We start from the raw sequence: 21266 nt of genomic DNA, 5'->3' as shown, positions 1-21266 counted from the left end.
TTACTTTAAATTAAAGCTGTTATTTTGCTTATGAGGCCATGAACAGATTTATTTTCTCAACATATTAACAGTACATTATATACACACACAAATGCACAAGGCTTTTACATTTCATAGTGAAGAGCCAACAGCGCTTTATTGTAAAAAAACTAAATTAATTTTACATTATTCTGGACAAGTTTGATCTGAATTTTTAATCATTGTCTGCAGAAACATAATTCAAAATGCAGTGGATGAAAGTGGTGAATTACATGCACTCAGTGCAGGGCTTCACTGCTTTTGAAATGGTGCATAGCTAAGTGTTGTCCTCAGGATGATCAGTTCTTCAAAGGACTGGCTTTGTATGGTTTATGAGGATACTTCTGTTTGCGTTTTAGTTTATGTGATGGGGTGTTGGTGGATGGGCAGCACATTAAAACTGCAATAATTAATTTTCTCTATTCTAAGCAGGACATTTCCACCAAATGGTAGACATTACTGCTTTGTAATTTACGCACATCCAGTGTTAGATGTATATTGTATGCTGCAATGACAATGTAAATCGCATTATCATTAAAACCATTCCTCAGGCCTGGGGGAACTGTTTCATTCTGTGAAAATAATCGTTCTTCATTGTGCTTTACTCTTAGTTGCATATCTGCATTTTATACAAGCTCTACAAATGATTATTCAGGCCAAGGACGACTACATGGTCTCCTTAACCAAGAGTAGAAAGGTCAAAACTAGCCATAGGAGCTGATCCATCTAAGATTTTATAATGCAGTGCCAGTGAACTTGGAGCCCTGATTGTGAGAGATCAACTCCCTGTTGTAATTACAAGCTAGACCTCAATTAACTCACAGTTCAACTCTATATGTTTGTCAAGTGTAAAAAGCCGCTTTGAGAAAAATGTTTCCCCCACTCCCATCCCTGTCTATTCTTTGGTATGGCTTAGATCAATGTTCAATGTGCTGCATCGTGTTAAACAAATTACTTTAAAAAGACATGCTTTAAGCATTCAATACAGAGATCATATTGGAAATAGGGATTCATACAAAATTCATACTCTCGTTAATTTAAAAAACCAATCAATATTAATGTTAAGTGAGTTATCTTCTCTCGCGGTAACTCCTATTAACTGGCGGTAAAGTCCATGAAAAGCAACATTTGTTACTCCTGCTGTAACATTACATGACAAGTAATACACAGCACATCTTATTTGAAGTGATTTTCATAAACTTCGATTTTCTTTATATACGTAGAGCCATGCCAGCGCTGTTCAGGATCCTTACACTTGCCTGGATTTTTATTAAGGATGCATCCCAGAAGGCTAAAAATCCATCCTCCTTTCAACTGTAAGTCAGAAATTGATGTTAGTGCTGCCATGTTATACGTGCTGTCCTCACAGTGAAGGAGATGAGAGCAGCATCCTGAAATATCTGCTGAATTCTCCTTGGTATGCTCAAGTGTATCCTCTCTAGGAATTCAATCACGTTTCATGTGTTCTGAGTAAGTCCAATCAAAAGTGTAGCCACTTTTGCAGATGTGTGATGATATGACCAACTACACTGAGAAAGGTATCTGTGTTAGTAATGCATACGTCGAATATCTGATTCACTGACATTTTGTGACAGTGCACCTAATGAAAATGCTCTTTGGATATTTACCAAGTCATGATGCTGAAAATGAAACCCATTGAAGCGATAGAGAATCTGGTCCACTCTCCTTTCTTTGACTCTTTCTTTTTGGAGCAATAGGCCTACTCAAAGATGATAAGACTAAGAGTTCACAGCTTTCTGCGGCTGTACCATAGACTGTATATATTGATGGACAGAGGTTCGTCCGTTAAAAGTGAAGCAAGCGCTAGTCCAGAGCCCCCTGGTGGCTGGCTGCAGTACAATGCGTAGCTCCGCCCATTCCCATGTATTTTCAATGGGCAAGTAACCAACTTTCTATGTCACTTTTCTCACCTAAAACAAATTTTGCATCCACAACTTTTTATTCGAAAAAATAGCTTTCAAGGTGCTTCACATCACACCATTTTTCTTTTTCCCGAGAAATTATTTTCTTTAATGTTATTTTAATAAATATAAAAGGGGCGTGGTTACACTTTGATTGACAGTGCAGCCGCTTGCAACCTCCTTCAACATTTCATTTCATTCAGAGTAGCTGTAGGCTCGGCTGTAGTGGTGTTCTTTTGTCAGGCAACTCATATTTGTTTTATTTGCTGTTATTACTTTACATTTATATATTGACAGTCATGTCGTGCTGTGCTGTTGATTGTACTAACAGGCCATCTCAGGGGAGCTCTGTGCAGTTTTTTCGGTAAGTGAATATTAACTTAATATTAGCTAGCGAACTCATTAAAATGATGGTAGCGATAGCTTAGCCGCTAACGTTAGAAAGTTAACTTAATTTGACAGTAACCTATAGATTTTCGGACATCCTTGAAAGGATTATGGTCATATACCAACGAAAAACAGATAGATTTGTATGTTGAAGACGCTAGAAACATCGAGATTTCTAATGAGAAAAAAGTTAACGTTAACGTTTAAATATTCTAGGCTGAATATTTAATGACAGCTGTCACAGCTGGCTTTGCGATGAGGGTGTTTGACGTGCTCTGTGAAATACATGAGGTGAAATTAACAAATAACATTATTCTTAGTGACATTAGGTAGAAGGATGGTTATTATTGTTATTATTTATGTATCTTATTTGACATTGTGCCAGGAATAGCGATCTAGTTGGCAATCCGTTATGTTACACTTACCGGAGAAAATCCAAATACCCAGACCGAACTGGGCACTGTAGTTTCAGCCAGTTTAGCCCCAGAGAGTCGGACTCGGCCTGTGTGTGTGGTGGGGAACGGACGGAGAAGGGGGCGTGTTTCACTCGATAAGGGGCGTGTTTCACTCGATGAGTGGGCGGGTCTGATCGCGACCTCCTCTTCACTGTGCATGCTTCAGATTCTACTGCGCAAGCGTACTTCGAACTGGCTCCAAATTTTCAAAGATGGCGTCGCCTCGGTTGCTTCAATTCTATAGAACACAGCTGAATGGAGCCACTCTGTCCATCTATATATACAGTCTATGGGCTGTACCGACACAGAGGTGCATTGAGCTGAATGCAAAAGTCCACATGCTTACAATGAGCTGTTCTGTTCAAGACTTCGTTTTTAGTTTAGCTTTTTAGCATACTAACATTAACTAAAGCACTTAACACAAAGCACAGCTGAGGCTGATGGGAAGGTCAGTGGGATATCACTTCATGTCAAGCCATCCCTGAAATTTCACTGGGATATTTAACCCACCAAACTTCATAGTTAATGTATGTGTGATACTCGTTCAATAAAATGCATCAATATGTTAATATGTTATGTAGACTGCTTTTATATATCTACAGACCAAATAAAACGCTTAACAACACATGCCAATATCCACACAAACAATCATACACTGATGGAAGAGGCTGCAATGCAAGGTGCCAACATGCTCCTCACTACTGGTAAGGGGTTCATTGTCTTTTTTTAAGGACACCCTCACCATAATCTTCCTAGTAGACCCGAAGCCCTCTCCAGCTCCTGAACCAAGCTACGTAGATATCAAATTGGAAGTGGTCTGTACTGGATGATTTGAAATGTGTAGAATAAACAAAATTGTCCTATTTTAATTAGACTCTCCTTGTTTGTGGTAAATGATTTGTCGTTGTTTCTTGAAAACATCACAAAGACCCGCTTTACCTTATGCTATGTCGTTAGCAGCACTTTGGAGCTTTGTTGGCAGGGTGATAAGAATCACACACAAAACATTTTGTCCAGAGAACAGATCCCACCCTGTGATTGGCATCTGTTGGAGTGTGGATAATGAGTAAACCATGTGTAAGGCCTAATGTGTTTACATACAGCAAGATTAGAGACGGACCCAATACTTGCTTCTGCGGTTTCTCAAAGAATCCCTGTGGGCTACTTGAGTGATTAGCTACTTTGAGGTTTTTTCAGTAGGACTGTCTAGTGGGACTGCAGTAGATCAATAAGAGTTAGGATGATGAACTGTTGGGGAAATTTATTTATTTATCAATAAAAAAATAAAAAAAGTAAGGTACCCAGTGCTTTTCCGTCTAATTGAGTCAGTTTGCTTTGATTAATATCCCTATTCTCCAACATATTGTTTCACATGTCATATCACTGCCTAAATCGTATCTGACATTCTCAGGGATGCACAACCAGTCAAGAGAAAAAGAGGCAATATAGATGTAGGGACAGGCCCACTGCCTCAACTTGCAGCATTAGGACTTCTAGATCAAATCTGTCCCTATCATTTTAGTCACGAAGAGCAAACAGTTGTTTCAAGCACCGTCAGCATTTAACAGAATGGCCATTATTTATTTGCTGTGTAGCCACAGGATTCATCTCAACATGTACTTACCTGGAATCTGTCTTTATTTGGCCTGCCAAGCTCACCTCTCCGTGTTTCCTTGGCCGTTCGGCTGGTAATGATACTCACGGCAGCCTTTATCCAGCAGCCAGGAGAAGGAGTGGAGACACGGCTTAGCAGGCGTCCACAGCAGCGGCGCCTTCATTCCTCACCATTTCCCTTTCACTTCTTTAGAAATATGTCAGCATCTCCGCGGTGATTAGCAGTCAGAATGTGCTGTGTCTTTGTCCTTGATTTAATGCCAAATCTCCTAAGTAATAATGACTGCACAGGCTCTGTGTCTGACAGAAAAAGCAAAGGAACGGAAGAGTGGGCCCTCATCCCTAACTGTTATAGTGGCACTGGTACCCAGCTGGAGCCGTATGAAGTCACAGTTTGCTTTTGACACTTTATGAATGCTGTTTCTGAAACATGCCAATCACCTTGATTTAATATGGCAGACTGTTGTTCGTCAAGGCAGGGAGCTTATATACGGAGTGTGCTGGCGAGAGGAGATGTGCAGTATGTCTGCGCATTCCTTATTGATTTTTCTGTGTTGAATTTCATGTTTGCCTATTTAGGAATAAACATGTGTAAGCAGACAATTTACAGATATAGCTCCCTAGTTATTGACAAGTAGAGCCAGAGAGCAATCCTAACGTAAGCTAAGCTTGTCTCAAAACGGAGCAGTGATTTAGAGTGGTGTCTTTCTGTAACACAAATTGAACGTGAAGACACTAAATGAAGTTTTGCCGTTGCCTCTCACATATTAATGAGTTCAGCCGAGGTAACCACCCAAGTACATAGGTTTCTGCTTCCTGTCTTGTTGACTGTCTCTTATCGTTCCTATAATGGCACTTTCAGCCTTTGTTCAAATGTAACAGCACCAGAAGCATTTGTAATCAGTGATTACACTCTCTCAGGTCAGGATGGCTCACTTCATTTGAAGATGTTCCGGAGGACTAATGCTGCTTTGTAAACGCTTTTGTTGCAGTCTAATAACAGAGCGGTGAGAGTCAGAAACTCCATCTACTGAGAACTTTTATTGGTTCCTTTTTTAACAAAGTCCATTCAGCCTCTCTCTAAGGGATGTTGGGGCGTAGGAGTACATTTGGCTCTGTGCTCATACTTTTATTGCAATGCAGAGATCTCTCCACTGTAAGAGAACACAGAGTCTTCTACACTAAGCTTACACGGCTGTGGGCTCTGACCAAAATAAAGAGGAATAAAGTCTCTGTATTTTCTTCTAAATACAGAATCTGTATGGGGACAACTCACGTGTTGTACTGTCAGGGGCTTTTGAATATTGATGAAGTAGGATTGGACTGGCAGAAATGAACATTTCCTGTTAATCAGGAGCCGAAGAATTGTGGAGGATGGTGTTTAACGGCTTGTACTCGTGGAGTGCCGTCTTGCATTAAGTTCTAATAACCTTCCTTAGACTCAGCTCAGCGGCCCTCTCTCCTCCCCCCGCCTACATCACCGGCACAGTTGTATTTATTATGGGCAGCAAGGCCACGGTGATGAGAAGATCAATATTTCTGGGATGATGAGGGAGAACTCATACAATCTCTCTCTCTCTGTTCCTCCCTTGGCAGTGCTTCAGCAGGTAGAGAGATCAAAGCAGAGAGGACCTCTGAGATGCTGTTGGAGGGGAGACTGATGAAGTCCTCTGTGCTGTGTGTCCTCCAAACACACACAATCCATCACACTGTCCTATGTCCTTGCTACGTCCTGATTAAAAATGTTGACCTGATATATTTTATCTCGACAAGAATTAGTGTTATCACACTTATTCTGCTGCTGTGTTTGCCGATCTAAACATAAATGGCCTGAGTCGTACTGGAAATTGAAAATCTTGTATCCATGGAGAATAATAAGGTGCCCTTTTGAAAACTTTTCTGGGGAAGACATATCTCTCTGTTCAGGGATCGGTATGTGGATTATAAATGTGATTAATTTCAGTTCATTTTGTTTTTTTAACAACATTTAGACATTTAGACGTCTGTCATCCAACACCTTCTTCCGTTTGTTATTTTACAAATTTGCCCAAAGTCTTTCCCCCCATTTTGTTTCTCTTCAATGTAAAAAAAAAAAAAAGTAGTTTATATTATTTTATCCATAGGTAGTTTTAAGGAGTTGAGAAATCATGTTTTTCGCATAATTTCCTTCAGAGGACTGGTCTCGATACTACTATAATATGCAGCTGTTACCATGGAGAAGAGCCCAGTCAGAATCACACATTCAATACTACGCTATACCTTTTTATGCTATGCTGAATCCAAACCACCAAGAGTGCAATGTTAACCCATAACTCCAAAGCCCCCACGTCCTTGAGAGAAATCAACAAAACATGTTATTACCTAATTCATGCAGTACACTTGTATTGTTTCATCAATGTTAGATCAAAAAAACATGCAGGCAAGCTGGAAAGTACCCGTAGTGTTCTGTCAGGAGATGCATTTACTTAAATCAACTAATATTAGCAGAGCTGTGGGTAAGGAACAGGTTGCTAGCCGCTAGGCTAATTTATGCAGTCAAAAATGCCTTGAGCTTAAACTAATAGTCGGGATTAACTTGATGCATTTGCCTCTCCCCCTCCAGGTAGGCACACCCCTGTCATCAGTTTTATAAATCATGTAAACTTCAGTTTCAACCCTTGTTATCCGAATCCCCAACGTAACAGAATGTAATCTAGTGATCAAATGTTTTCTTTGATGGAATTCACCAATTCATCATCAGCCATAATTAACGTCTACCTCCAAGTTTTAGTGTATACAGGGATGTACTCAAGACCTTTTATCTAAGAACCAGATATTTCCTAAGGATGTTCTTAATGTTATTTATTGATAATTCAAGCAGGAGAATTCCATGCTGATCCACATTATAGAAGAGCTCTAAATGTGAGTCAAGTGATATTACCTGTGGGAGAAATTCCAGCACCAGGGGCGCCTGAAAAAGCTTCTCCCACTTTGCAGCTCTTTAATGTTCAGTTTTTGTTGAAACTGTTTTGGATAGGTGTTTATTCAACTTAATGGTCTTTTGTGGGCTGTAGTTTGTGGGGATATTTAATTTTATAGCATCATACTGACAATTGTTTCCAATAGTTATCACTGATATACTGTAAATAGGTTTTATTGATGGAAATGGAGTGAATATAAATAGGACGGAATAAATGTTATAAAAAGCTGTGCGTATAAGGTGATATAATTAAACAGCACATCAAATACAGCCTTTTTAATGACCCTAACGTTTTATGAATACTTTTTTTTTAAAAAGCTGAACATTATAACTTTTATGTACAGTAGGTGGACGTTTTTGTCATTTAATGTAATTAAATGGTTAATATGTTACTGGTTGTATTTTTAAGTATTTGTAGGTGTTATTTGTAGAGCAATTTGTTTTCTGATAAAGGTCCACCTAGGTTTAAGGTGCTGAGCCTATAAATGCTGTGGTATGTAGCATTGGTCAATACTTTACACTTGTCTTGTATAAAGAAATAAACAGGAAGGAATAACTTTCAACAATATAGTTCATAAAGTCTTTGAAAAGGATATGTCAGAGTTGTCTGCTCGATTTTCAGCTCCCGCTAGAAAGAAATCCCAGCAGTGAGGGAATTGACTTTTCCACATTTTGACGCCTTTGCAAGCCCTTAGCCCCCAGCAATGCATGCCTTCTAGTCCCCAGATTGGATATGGATGGGTTTTCATGTATTATCACTTAGCAGGTGCTCAGTGCACTGGAACCAAATTGTCCACCACACACGTGTAAGTTGTATGGTCTCAGTGAAGGTGGGTTTATCTGACATGTTTACAAAATCTGAGGGTTTCCATGCACAACTTCCACAGACAGGCTTTCTATAGCTCCATGCCTGCGGCAAATAGGGAAAGCTGCCTAGCGATAACAGCACCTCCAGGAACATCAGGATTGCTTTCTCTCAGTGGTTAGTGGCCCTCCAACGGCTTGTGATACATTATAAATCATTTACGCAGTCATTTTGGAATGCAATATCCTCCTCTAAATGCTGGCTTTTCTTCTCCATTGTTATTAGAGTGAATACTGCAGTAGGCCCACAAGGCTGAGGGGGACCCTTTAGCCACAGAAATTGAAAATTGATCAGACAGTGTGGGAAGGTGTTGTCCCTGGCACCACTGGTTCACCGTTGGACTCTTTATTAGCATTTTAAGCACTGTCACTGGAGTTAGCGGTGCAGCTTGTAGCCTCATCCTCCTTTGGCCCTTCTCCTGTTCATCCCAAAAAGAAATCTCTTGTAACTGCTAACAAGGGAGATTAAATTTTAATTGTATCTTGTTCATATCTCTACCAAAGGGAGATGTAGAGAAAAGACTGCATGACATTTAGCCGGGCGTGACATTTTTATCATACTATTATGTTTCTGTGTATGACTCCTGCTGATGGATTTTAGTTATGCTTTCCTAGTAAATGAAATTAATCTTAAAATAAAGGTTCACCATATTTTTGTTCTCTGTTTTCCATACAATTTCTCCAGGCTTTGCAGGCTACAATCAGTATTTCCTTTCAGGCAGGCGTTTATGATATCCCTTCCTTATGTGTTTTCTAAAAGCCACAGTCCTCTTTCTCAGCACTCTGAGTGAGTTGAATCAAGCGTATATTTTTATAGTTAGTATTTTTTGGCTGCAAAATCCCTTCATTTTGTTTATTACTACTTGTACTGCATTTCAACAGAGGAACTGCAGAACACTCATATCGGCTTCACATAAGCTTTGCAATAAAACATTTCTACAGCCCAATGACTGTGTTTTTTCCCCCTATCACTTACATTTTAAACATGTTGAGAGATGATATTTTAATGCTTAGCATAAATAGTAGGAATGATTACATCAATCAAAAATTATTTTAGTGTTTATATGGACATCTGACATTTGTTTTAAGCCAGAAAAATTGTCCATCTATCCGTAAATGTTGGCCTTTTGAAGTAAAGAATAATTACCCTCTGAAAGTTGATGCCTTTCACATTTGACTTGTCCTAGTAGAGTTATTAGGCACATCTTGAGAAGTTGCTCAGCAGTTAATTTCAATATCAAGATAAGGCAGGTTCTTGAATTAGTGGATTGATGATAACAGAAATAGCTCTGTCATGTTTATGTGAGCTGTTTTATGTCATGCCAGAAAGGGACTCCACAAGTCAATCAAAATGAGTGAATGGGATTGAACCGGTGGGCTGTCAGGGAGATGTCAATAATCGTCTTGTCCTCTTCTCTTGCAGCACTGGAAAGAAGATAGAAGAAAACGTTGAATGAGGACTTCCCTACGGAGAGGCGCTGCACATCTGTGACTGTTTCTCCTCGTCTGTAAGTCGGCGGGTTCCAGTATCGCAGCTGATGACTGTCCCTCAGGTGGCTGGACTGCAGGGCTGAGCGGGAAGTTTTTTGCTGAGGGGGGTGCCCCGGCTTGTATGTTGGTCACTTGCAGTTGCACTCGCTCACAAGGACCATGTGGTTCTCTCCAAGGAGAAGTCGTCTCCCCTCGCAGAACTGGCACAGTGCCCACAGTTGCACCAATCTGTCCTTGTGGGTGTTGAGCTTTTGTTGGTGCTTTGTGGCCGTGAGAGGTCAGAACTATCACCCCACTGTAAACACGCAATATGGGAAACTCAGAGGGGTAAGGGTGCCCCTGCCCAGTGAGATTCTGGGGCCCGTGGACCAGTATCTGGGGGTTCCATACGCCGCGTCCCCAGTGGGAGAAAAACGCTTCATGCCCCCGGAGCCTCCTTCCTCCTGGTCAGGGATCAAGAACGCCACCCACTTTGCTCCAGTCTGCCCCCAAAATATTCACAACGCTGTGCCAGAGATCATGATGCCTATATGGTTCACCTTCAACCTGGATATAGTCACGACTTACATACAGGATCAACACGAAGATTGTCTTTATCTAAACATCTATGTTCCAACTGAGGATGGTGAGTGCGTGGAATAAACAGGGCCAAACCTTTACTCCTACTCTTCTGTCTCTGCCTCCTTCTCGCTCTGTCTTTCTTCTTTAATTTTGTGTCACCTCTGTGTTTTGCGCGGAGCATGACCTGTTGTCTGGCGCATGCCGTGTCCGTGTCCATCATCTCAACCTCTCATCTTGACTTGGTCTTTCATTTAGTCTTTTCATCAACTCTCCCCTTCCATGCCACTGTTAGAGGTTCCTCTTTTGATGACTTAATGACTTATTAATATGACTGAATAAAAAATAAAAAAAAGAATCTTAGCATACAAGGAGCAGATTGGAAATACTTGGTGCACCTTCCTACCCTCACTGTCTTGACTGTTCTGGGGATCTTAGCCATTAGTGATTTGTAGCCTGCCTCATGAATGATCTACTACTGTAGGGTTGGTGAAATATTCTGTCTGGTACATGAGAGGCCTGTGGCATCAGCCTGACCTATGTAAGACCCTTTACTCTCCTTGCTTTATCCAGTTTGTCCTTGCACAAAGCACAAAGCTAAAAGCAAGAGCAGGTTTTGTGCAAAAGGCAAACACAGATTGGGCTCCACCTTGACTAAGATTTCTAGATATTGACTCTTTTTAATGGCCCCCATTATTTTGCCACTTTAAGGAGACACACACAGGGAAAAAATGGGCTAGAAATGTTAAGTGCTCTCAGAATCAAATGGGCAATGTCAAATAACACTTTCACTTATCAGATTACAATGCAAACTGCAAAATGTTGGAAATCTAGCCCTTCTGCCTGCTTTGTGGCTGTAATGGGTCTTAAATAGAAGTGCATGTGAATATGGGCTTCCTGTGTCCCAGGATGCAGCAAATTCATTCTACCATTTTGGAATATTTCTGCAGCAACACCCCAGTTACTTTCTCAACAGGTCCTCTGTTGTTTTTGTTGTTAATGATGACTGGGATGGGGGAGGGAAGAGGGTGAAGGTGGGGGGTCTGACTCAGTCTGAGTTGTTGCATGTCACATGCAATCTTTTCCAGAGTTCTCTGTTATTTTGTAGTTTTTCCATTCATTTTACAGTCAAAAGAATATCCAAGGAATGTGCCAGGAAACCCAACAAGAAAATGTGTAGAAAAGGAGGTATGTAAAAAAAAAAAAAGAAAGAAAGCCAACACGGAACGAAAGCAAAGAATTGAAAGAGTGAAAAAGGGAGGAGTGATGGGTGCATCCTTCCAAAGCTGCCAATATCACCACCTATCAACTCCCAAATCAAAGTGCTAATTGGGATGAACGTGGGACTCGTGACTCATATCAACCTTGACATGAGTGTAAGAGATGAGTAAGTGAAAGTGTGTGTGTGTGTGTGTGTGTGTGTGTGTGTGTGTGTGTGTGTGTGTGTGTGTGTGTGTGTGTGTGTGTGTGTGTGTGTGTGTGTGTGTGTGTGTGTGTGTGTGTGTGTGTGTGTGTGTGTGTGTGTGTGTGTGTGTGTGTGTGTGTGTGTGTGTATGCATGCTGAATTGTGATTTAACTACAAGTGTGTGAGGCAATGAACATGCCAGTCCCTAAATAAATAATGATGCTTTGTCAAGCAGTAGATCATGATGTCTAAGAATAACATGTATTTTATTATTTTACATGATTGTATGGCTTTTTCATGTTCAGAGTGGGATACTGTTTATATCCAATGGTTGATTAAATAAGACGCATGAGTGCTGCTTTGAATTACTACAAGATAAAACTCGACTTGGTATGCAAAGAACTTAAGTAATGTTTTAGACGGCTCTGACAGCACTTAAGACACCAGCTTATTGGAAGTATTTGTCAAACATGACACCTGAAAGCGTCAGAGCCTCAGCCGTTGATTACATTTCCACTCAAATCTGGAGGGCCACCTCTGTCTTAAATTTATGATTCACAATTGTTCTAATAGGGGGTGGTGGGGTATTTTATTGGCATGACAGTTTTCATCCATCCATGTGGCAAATACTAAAACACACCGTCATGGAGAGACACAGTCCAATTTCATTAACTACAGCTAAAGTCTCTGTTGATAACAACAGAGGGCTCAATCTCTAAGCCTGCCTGAAGGCACTAGAAGACCTTACAAGTTGCCTGAAGACTGTGATCGAGCATACCTAGCTCCACAGTAAAGATTCAGTTTCAGCTGGGATGCTTCTGCTGTTGATTTCCATGGAGGCAGGAGGCAGCTATTGGCCTCACTCTGTGCTCTCATACATTCTGCTTTGGTAAACCAATTTTGTTAGAGACAGACTGGCCCTCCAGGCACTTCTGCTATTGAATTAGTCCCAGTTGTGGAATATACACAGAAATATCTCTTTAATATTCCCCTTCCACATGGAATTTTTCAATTATCTTCCCCATGTCTGGTAATGAGAAAATGGTTTATCATAAGTTTCATATGTTGGTTTTGTGACACATTATTGTGCAGAGAAATGATTGCTGCATCGTTCTTAATGCACAAACACAAAGGTTGTAATTTTCAGTCTCGCTGGAAACTCTTTATTTCAGTTGCACCACTTTTTAAACTGCTTTCCACTAATCTTGGTTTATGTTGAATTAGCGGTGCAAATGAAGCATCATTTATCCTTCCTAGGCAACGTAACAAGCAAGCTCTGAAGCATACTTTTTTTTTTTGTTTTGGGTTAAATGTTTCCAATGAGGAAGTTAAAGTCATGTTTGACAAATTTAAAGGGAATTGGGAAACACTTTAACGGTTCATCACTTCCCTCATTAAATCTTTTAATTAGTGCCATTTCAACAGTTAGATATCTTCCATAAAATTGGTATGAATAAAATGGGTATATATTTTCTATTTAAAGTTTTGCGATGCTTTCAATAGAGACCTGTTTTAATGGAGTAGAGTCATACACACCGTGCATATTCAGTACTAATAACACCTCCACTACCAATTTTACAATCTGTATCTCTATGAATGTGGTTCCTCTGGAGGAGAGAGTGATTAATTTACACAAAGAAGTATGATATTTGACTTCTGATGAAATGGTTGTGTGATTGTTGCCAAGCAACAGTATGCAGTTGTGACAGTAGCATAGAGAAAATGGCTATCTTTTCTAGTGTGAAGCACCTTTGTAGCAATAGTGATTCTTTCATGCAAGCAGCAACCTTCAGGTCTGAAAAGAGAAACCAATAAAGAAGTGACTTAAACCTGCATTCACTCTATTATCCAGCAGTTTAGAAAGAAGTTGATAGAAGTCCATAAGAAAATTACTTATTTACACTTATTGTCTCGTGATAAGTTTGTTATCTCACTAACTCGTCTAAATGTTCTTTCCTTTGTTTTGCATTCAGAATAACAAACAAGATAAAGCAGGGGTATCCTTTAGGGCGTGGCTACCTTGATATCTATAATCATAAATCATTAAACCCTTTCAGTCTGTATTTAAGTTTATTTAACATTTGTGTTGCAGTTTAGTTTAAAACCTACATTTTTAAAACCATAGTCCCATTGGTGATGCCATTACCACTTTGTCCACCTACATACAAGACAAGAGGCTAGTATGTTACCTTTTGGACAGCCTTGAGCTTGTGTAAATCTTGAACACCTTTTATGAATTAGATGAACGGTTGTAAGAATATACTGGACAAAAATCTTGCTGTACAAGAGTTTGAGAGTTATTAAGGAAGCCTGCTTTTCAGATCCTGTGCTATTAGCATCCTACTGGGTATCTTGCAAGGAAACCACTTATTGTGCTGTTATCAAAGATGTGGCTCATTTTCCTTCATTAAACAGGGAGAAAACCCTTAAACTGCACAGCCGTGCCCTGACAAATAGTCAGAGAGACTCATTAAAAAAATAATGGAATGCTCTATAGTAGATGTTCCTATATTCAGTATCATTTGTCAGAGCTACGATTGTTGTGCAGCTAATTTTGACTGTGCAAAATCAACAGACCATTGGTCTTTGTCCAGAAACAAATTGATGTTTACACCAACTGAAAAGCAATTTAGAGAATGGCTGTCCTTTCTTTTGCTAGACTAGTGCAGCACTGCATGTCCAAGTTGTCTGAGCAGGTAGTCTAATGTGCAAGATCAGCATCGCAGCCCACTGCTCTCTCTGAAGTAGCCTTATAGTGTGCACACAGGGCACATAGCAGCAGACATTTAAGCCTTGGTTATATCACTCAGTCATTTTCTCTTTTCTGAGTCGGAGTGAATGGAGTGAAGAGAGGGGTAATGATGTGCGGGGACACAGCTAAGCACTATTCAGCTTCAGAGTGCTAGATTGGCTCGAGATGGGTCAATTTTGTGAGGACAAAGCCTTATGAGGTCAATCTCTACTTTAAAAGAGGTTTACATTGTAAAATTGATTGACAAACTGTAAAAGAGATCTGTAAATTCACATCCTCCGGATGAGATCCTCGCTGAGGTGTTTTGCAGGTTATAAGGTGCACTAACTGTGCTGCATGCTGCCTGTTTATACATAATGAGCATTATTTTCTACAGGGTTTTACAACATCCCGCTTATATAATGCTTATATAATTATATTAAAAATAATGTCCTTCTGACCGCTCTCGCTGTATAACACAGTTCTGAGATATATCTGAGATCAACCGTACTGACTCCTAAATTCATGCCTCATCATGAGTCTATTTGAGATAAGTGCGGCGAAATCTGTTGTACGCTTTGGCTTGATTTGGACCACTTAACTATCATTCTTATGCAGCCCTCACAGGCAGCAGGCTGCCATGTGTTACAGAGCCAGTGCCAGTACTGAGCAGCCGATCAGTTGCCAAACCTGTAGATTAAGTACCCGAACAGAAACACTAGACCATTTTTTCCTCTTACCGGATGACCTCCAGATGCTAGAGCGCTATGAAAGCTGGAAAAAGAGCCCTGATTCTGGTTGGACTGCGTATAGGCCATGGCAGACAGTAACACACCATGGTAATCCCGTTCGTTGGCCAACTCACCCCCGCCTCGGGGAAGAAGGGGGTGCTCCCTGAGTGCTGCCGAGAAAATCTGTATGCCAAGCAGGCAGCACAAAAACTTTCCAATAAGAAAAGAACAAATATTGGCTTGTGCGATTTGAAAAACAGAGCAGATGTCCGCTTGTGTTTGAAAGAAAATTACTTCCATGATCTTCTGTGACCATCTATATGGCACAGTTTGTGACCCCAGTGAGTGTAGGCTGTAACCAGCCAGCGGCAGATCCAGTCACACACTGACTTGAGATGCAAGACGCAACCTAAGCAGGAAGTCCGTATTCAGAAGCCTCCTGGTGCTGTGCTGTCCAGCTTCCACAGTCAATCCAAGGCTCAATATCTCTGTTCTGTTCATTGTTTATCCCAAAAAAAAAGAGGAATTGAGGACACAGCATGGAAGTCCTGCTAAAGGAGAAAACACATTATTTTTTTTGCATTTGGTATCTTTGTTAGCATAGACGTATGACATTTGTATTTGCATTTCTCCTTTAATTGGACGTAATCATTCAACCTATTTCAGTGCGTGTCCTTACTCATAATACTTCTGTCATGATGCAACATAAAAAAAGTCATGTCTGCATGCTAACAGTACTCTTCTTTAATGCCGTTGGTGATATGTTGACACATTTCTTGGTGTGTTACTGCCTCCAATGTGTCAAAGGCTAAATACCTGCATTGTTCTGGCTTTCAAAGACTTTGAATGAATCAGAAATCAGTAATTATGCATATTCAACTGTGGTGCAGCAGTTATTTCACTGACTGCTGTGTCTTACAGAAGATTAAGAAGCCTAAAGCCTGGAGAGTCTTGATAGTTTTTCTAAGATATTTGTGCAGCATAGTTTTTTTCCTAATATGGGGAACAAATGCTTCATTAGGGATCCACAACCGAGGTAAGAGACCCAAGTGTGTTAGGCTGCCACCATACTCAGAAGCCTGCGGTCTGTGTTAAACATGTCTCTTTCCATTATGGAGCTTTGGACAGGCAGAAAGAAACTTGGCTGCCTTTTATTTGTTTGTTTTTTTTTATGTTGGGAACAGCTGAAGCACAGTTTGAGTTTTGGCTGTCCTTTACTGCAGGATTACAGGCTCCTTAACCTTTTAGCTGCATTCTCCATCATTCTCTCTTATGTGTCCCTCCCAAGCTGTTCCTTAACCTCTACACTGGGAAAATGACTGAGCGAGATGGAGAGAGACAGACGAAAAGAGAGAGACACAGAGCAGGAAGACAGGAGGAGAGAGTGATCCGGGCCCTCTGAAAGAGAAAAATGGCCACCTGAGGATTAGAGACTGAATATAACTGCTCCAAATTGTCAGGGCTGCAACATTTCACATTTCACTAAGTCCCTTTCCACATTCTGACCTTTCTGATATTTAACTCCAAGGCCCATCTATTGTCAGCGAACCTTTTTCCAGCAAAGGAAAGGCAGTTAACATTCAGCCCTTCTGCGATGTATTGAGTGAATTTTGGATTCAGTGAAGAAGTCCCTAGAGCCTGAAAGCAGTCTATATCTGTGTGTGTGTGTGTGTGTGTGTGTGTGTGTGTGTGTGTGTGTGTGTGTGTGTGTGTGTGTGTGTGTGTGTGTGTGTGTGCACGTGTGCGCGCACATGCACATGCTTGGGGTTATTCATGTAAAAATATAATCAAATAGCATACTATCTGTCGTGTGCAATTCCAACCGGCTGAATTGTTACATTTTATACAGCATTTACGTAACAAGTAAGCCCATCAAAGGTATTTTCTTTGAACCTGATTTGATAAATGCGACAGGTTTCTATTTTGCTTGTCAAGAAACATGAATAAAAGCTGTTATTCTGAATGCAACCTGTTTTCAAAAGATGCAAATGTTGACTCCTGGAGGCCGGCTACACAAAGAAACTCATCAATCCATTGTTGTTTAATTTAAATGTGTCACTCTTTCACTGTGGCATCACTTTACCAGATTCAAGGTCAAATATCGGCTCACATGCTGAGTCACTGAGGATGTCACATGTTTGAAGCTCCTGTTATAGATCCAGTGTCTGACACACACAGTTTCACAGGGAACAAGATTCAAAGTGACAGAGCTTCCCTGTCGACACCTGCCATCTAATCTTTGCCTGTCTGAAGCGCGATCACTCAATAGCATCACTGTTTTACCATGTCAACTGCACAGTAAGCGCCACAATAACCTTAATCGCTAACAAGCCATAAAAAAGGCTGTTTCAGCAGGTGAAGCATGTTTATTTGCCTGGCTGCTGACTGTTATTTGCCTAAAACGTTTTTGAAGCCCATATGAGAGAGACTTGACATCTGATAGCTTAATAGCAGTCACTTCATACGCAAGGATGATGCATCTGACTGACCTGGTGCTGTCGTAAACTGCTCACTGGCATTTTTAGACATCAGCACTTTCTGAAACAATCTAGTATCCTTCACTTCAATAAGATCCCCATACGCAGAGGGCTTCAGAAGTATATGTTGATGTTAAAAAATACAAAATTGCCTCAATTTCTGCTGCAACATAGTGCAACTTTAACCGGTAAAGGCCAATCAAATACAACAAACCAACGTTAGATTACTTTGTAATGTGAAAGCTAGTTTTCTGCTGGAGATTGTTGCACAAAGAGATTAAACAGTCCAGACCTGTATCTGAAACCAATCACTTTAAGTTATTTTAACCAAAGTTGCTTTTTAATCAAAGTATCGAAGTTGATGGTCTGCAACACTGACCAATTTGTCTTTAATCCATGTGATAGATTTCTACCTTTTTTGCTAGCTTGCCATTAAATCAAGGGGACAAATGCAAACTAAGTATTTTAGGTTGTATGTTAATAGATTATACATCTTGATTACATTAGTAAATGACTGAGGAGAAAGTCGCCTGCCACACCTGGCAAGCCATTCACCTTACACTCTATATGGCTTGATTAAATCTGCCTCCGCCCAACCTTCAAACAACTGGCTGATGCAACATCAATAAGTTTGAAGTTGCCGTAGTCATATGGTGGTTTGCTTGTCTAAAGCTGATATAGCAGACCATACAGATTGCATTATTCATCACGCCCAATTGTTACACTGAACAAGGTCAATGCACTGGCTGTGGAATCAACAAATTTAAAAGGCTTCTTCACTTTAAGAGCTTGAATGTACTCGGTAAATGTCACGACACTCAGCCTGTTACATTATGCAATATATTGCATCTATCAATTAACAATGGATGAGGTGTTCAAACACGCCGGTGCATTCATTCAAATAAAAGCTGTTTAACTAGAGCCTATGCCCAAGAGGGTTTTATTGCGTCCTACTCCACCCAACTGACTGGCCTGCCAACATGAAGACTCTTAGAGACTTTTAGGGAAATATTAAATGTAGCGGTTGTCATTATGATCCTTTAGGGTGGGCTTCATGTGACTAGCAATCCCGACATTTTTTTTTTCCCAGAGTGTTCCTATTTGTAGATCATGAATACTCACAGCAAATGAAATGATACGCAGGCTCTTGTCTTGAAGAATAAGGTTTATAATCAAGCCTAAGGCTGGAAACAGAGTGAAGTGTACAGACACCATGGTTATCCCCTTGGAAATTATTTATGCATGGAAGCAGCCGGATGTTGATGTATCTTGATCTCATGATCAATGCTCTCAGTAGATGACGTAAAAAAAAAAAAGCCACATGATGTTAGATGAGGTGTTTGTTTCAACACTCTGGGAAACATTAAGTATCTTAAGGAAATCATGAATGCTTCAGTAAATTCCATGACAGTGAGCCCATTTCATTTTGATATTAATTTGTATTCATAGAGGCCTAGTGATTGCACCAGAGGAGCAGTCCAAGGTCACTGAAACATAAGGATTAACTGTGTCAAGCATTGCTCGGGAGGAAAATCTAAAGTGACAGTGTTGCTATATGAAAGGTCAGGGTACCACCAAAATTGAAATACCACATTTCTTAAAATTCACGTCAGAAAATAATGTATTGAGTATTTGATGGACTTAAGATTTGCCAACTCAATAAGCAGCATTGGTATCAACAGGCTCTGCTAGCTTAGGCATTAAAAAGTGATTATGCATGGATATCACACAAACCAGTTTACAATACAACTTAGAAGTAGGTCAAGACAAGGTTTGTTCACTAGGGGGATAGATTTCCATACTATCATGTAGCACAAGGACAACAGCAATCTACCTTCTGTTCAGGGCAAAAAGACAAGTAGCTGCACATATCACTGAGTACACATAATACATGCAAAGTACTCAAATCTCTACCTCCTCCAGGGAAGTTACAACCCTCCGCATGTTTTGCTTGTAGTTTAAAAACTCTGTTATTTTAACAGATGTTTTATTTTTCGTTCTTGATCTTGGCAGTAACTACATTTATTTGTTATATAATCTTGTTTCCATTGTTATGGTCTCTTTAAACTGAATGTCCAAGTTAGAAATGTATTTTAGGTACCGGAGGGAATATAAATTCTCCAAGGTCTTGTTTAAACACACCAAAACTCTGCTTAAAAAAGCCATTTCAAAAGTGCAGTTACAACCAATCAGATTGACCTGTTGTAGCCGTTGATTTTTACAGCAGTCTAAGGGTTTTGTTACGCAAACCTATAGGAATGGATTCAGAGTTATTTTCTGATGAATATAAATTTGTTTTTATCTCAGACTGCCAATGGTGTATGACTCTGCTCCAAATATTGTCTTGAAAAAGTATTTTGTTTAGGTGACATTGTGCAAGGGTTGTTTTGATTTTTTGTACCCAGTGTAGTCTTTTTTAATTGCTATACTATTGAAATATATAGTTTGTCTTATTGTACTTGATTTAAATGTCAACAAGAAATGCCCTTGCCTCTTTTTTCTAATGGGAAATGTGTATTTAAATTAACATTGTAATTAATCACAAAGTCTCAAGGACTGCTGTTTATTAAATTGCCTCTTTTTCCATCTGTGTACTGCCAAACATGCTATTTTGAATTTCCCTGTGCCTCTTTATGTCTCTCCCTACTTCAATAACAGGGGTCCATGCAAAAAAACAGGGTGAGGATTTATCGGATAACGACGGTGATGAAGATGAAGGTATTTTCCATGGTGAACAAAGATGGTGCATGATTTTTTTTTCCCCCTAAAAAAATGTCATCGTTTTCAGATCATTCATGTTTTTTGGTTTGATTTATTTTGGTTTTTCTTCCTGCAATTGCAACCATTAAGCACCCCAGTCACATTACAATCTTTAGAACAATGTTGTATTTGATCAAATGTTGGAGTTTCTGTGTGTGTGAGTGAATATGAGGTTTTCTGGGCATCAACATCCAGACGATGAGTAGTGTTTGGCTTCAGAGTCAGATCGGTTGCAGTAGCTGTCTAGATAACCAAGCCCGGGTTGTGTCATTTTAATATCTCACAGTGACTGGAGCAACTGTTATTACAAGGGCAGAGGCAGTGGTAAGGTGTGGCCTGAAGCTGTGTTTATGGTGATAATGGCAGAGGGAAAGTGAAGCAGCAGTATAATATCAGACTGTTCTCTGGGTCTACCAGCAGATTTAGATGAGGAGCGGCAGTTCAGGAGTGCTGCCGGAGAGGATTAGAGGCGAGAGGTGTAGAAAATGGGAAGTTGCTGCTCAGCAATCGCATTGTTCACTTTCCATATTTATCTTGGGATATTCCTGGCTCAGGGTGGATCTTTGCCGAGATTAGAATGAGAGACGATTCTTGTGCTGCAACAGAAACGGCTTAAGTCTCTGAATCTAAATCAAACCCTTGATATGGCCCAGCCCTTGTCTTCCTTTGCCACAGTATAGCAGGTGATGTAAGTCTGATGTTGGATATCAAGGTAAAGCCCTTGATTTATACTGTTTGGTATGGACAGATCGGATTTCTGCACATTATGTGTATATTTGGTAAGCAAGATTGTGTGTCTGGAGAAAAGCTGCTTGGGACCTTACCGCCTGTTTCGGGCATATGGACTCATTACTTGGCAGGGAAGCCGAGATGTCACACCAAGTTGGCATATTC

At 40.2% G+C, this 21266-nt stretch overlaps 1 protein-coding gene across 3 annotated transcripts in view; it reads left to right on the top strand.

Annotated features, from left to right (window-relative positions):
- Positions 1 to 21266, top strand: part of nlgn3a (neuroligin 3a) — a 114118-nt gene that overhangs the window by 14248 nt on the left and 78604 nt on the right. For 2 of the 3 annotated variants that reach the window (XM_063875691.1, XM_063875690.1), the window contains exon 2: positions 9643 to 10335. The exons of the other annotated variant lie outside the window; for it this stretch is intronic. In XM_063875691.1, coding sequence (XP_063731761.1) covers positions 9870 to 10335 — 466 coding nt within the window. In that variant the 5' untranslated portion in view covers positions 9643 to 9869. The remainder of the gene's footprint in view (positions 1 to 9642; positions 10336 to 21266) is intronic. 3 annotated transcript variants of the gene reach the window in all.

The sequence above is a fragment of the Eleginops maclovinus genome, chromosome 23, assembly GCF_036324505.1.
Source record: "Eleginops maclovinus isolate JMC-PN-2008 ecotype Puerto Natales chromosome 23, JC_Emac_rtc_rv5, whole genome shotgun sequence".
Taxonomy (NCBI): domain Eukaryota; kingdom Metazoa; phylum Chordata; class Actinopteri; order Perciformes; family Eleginopidae; genus Eleginops; species Eleginops maclovinus.
Note: the sequence above shows the minus strand (reverse complement) of the source record. Positions and strands in the feature narration are given on the sequence as shown.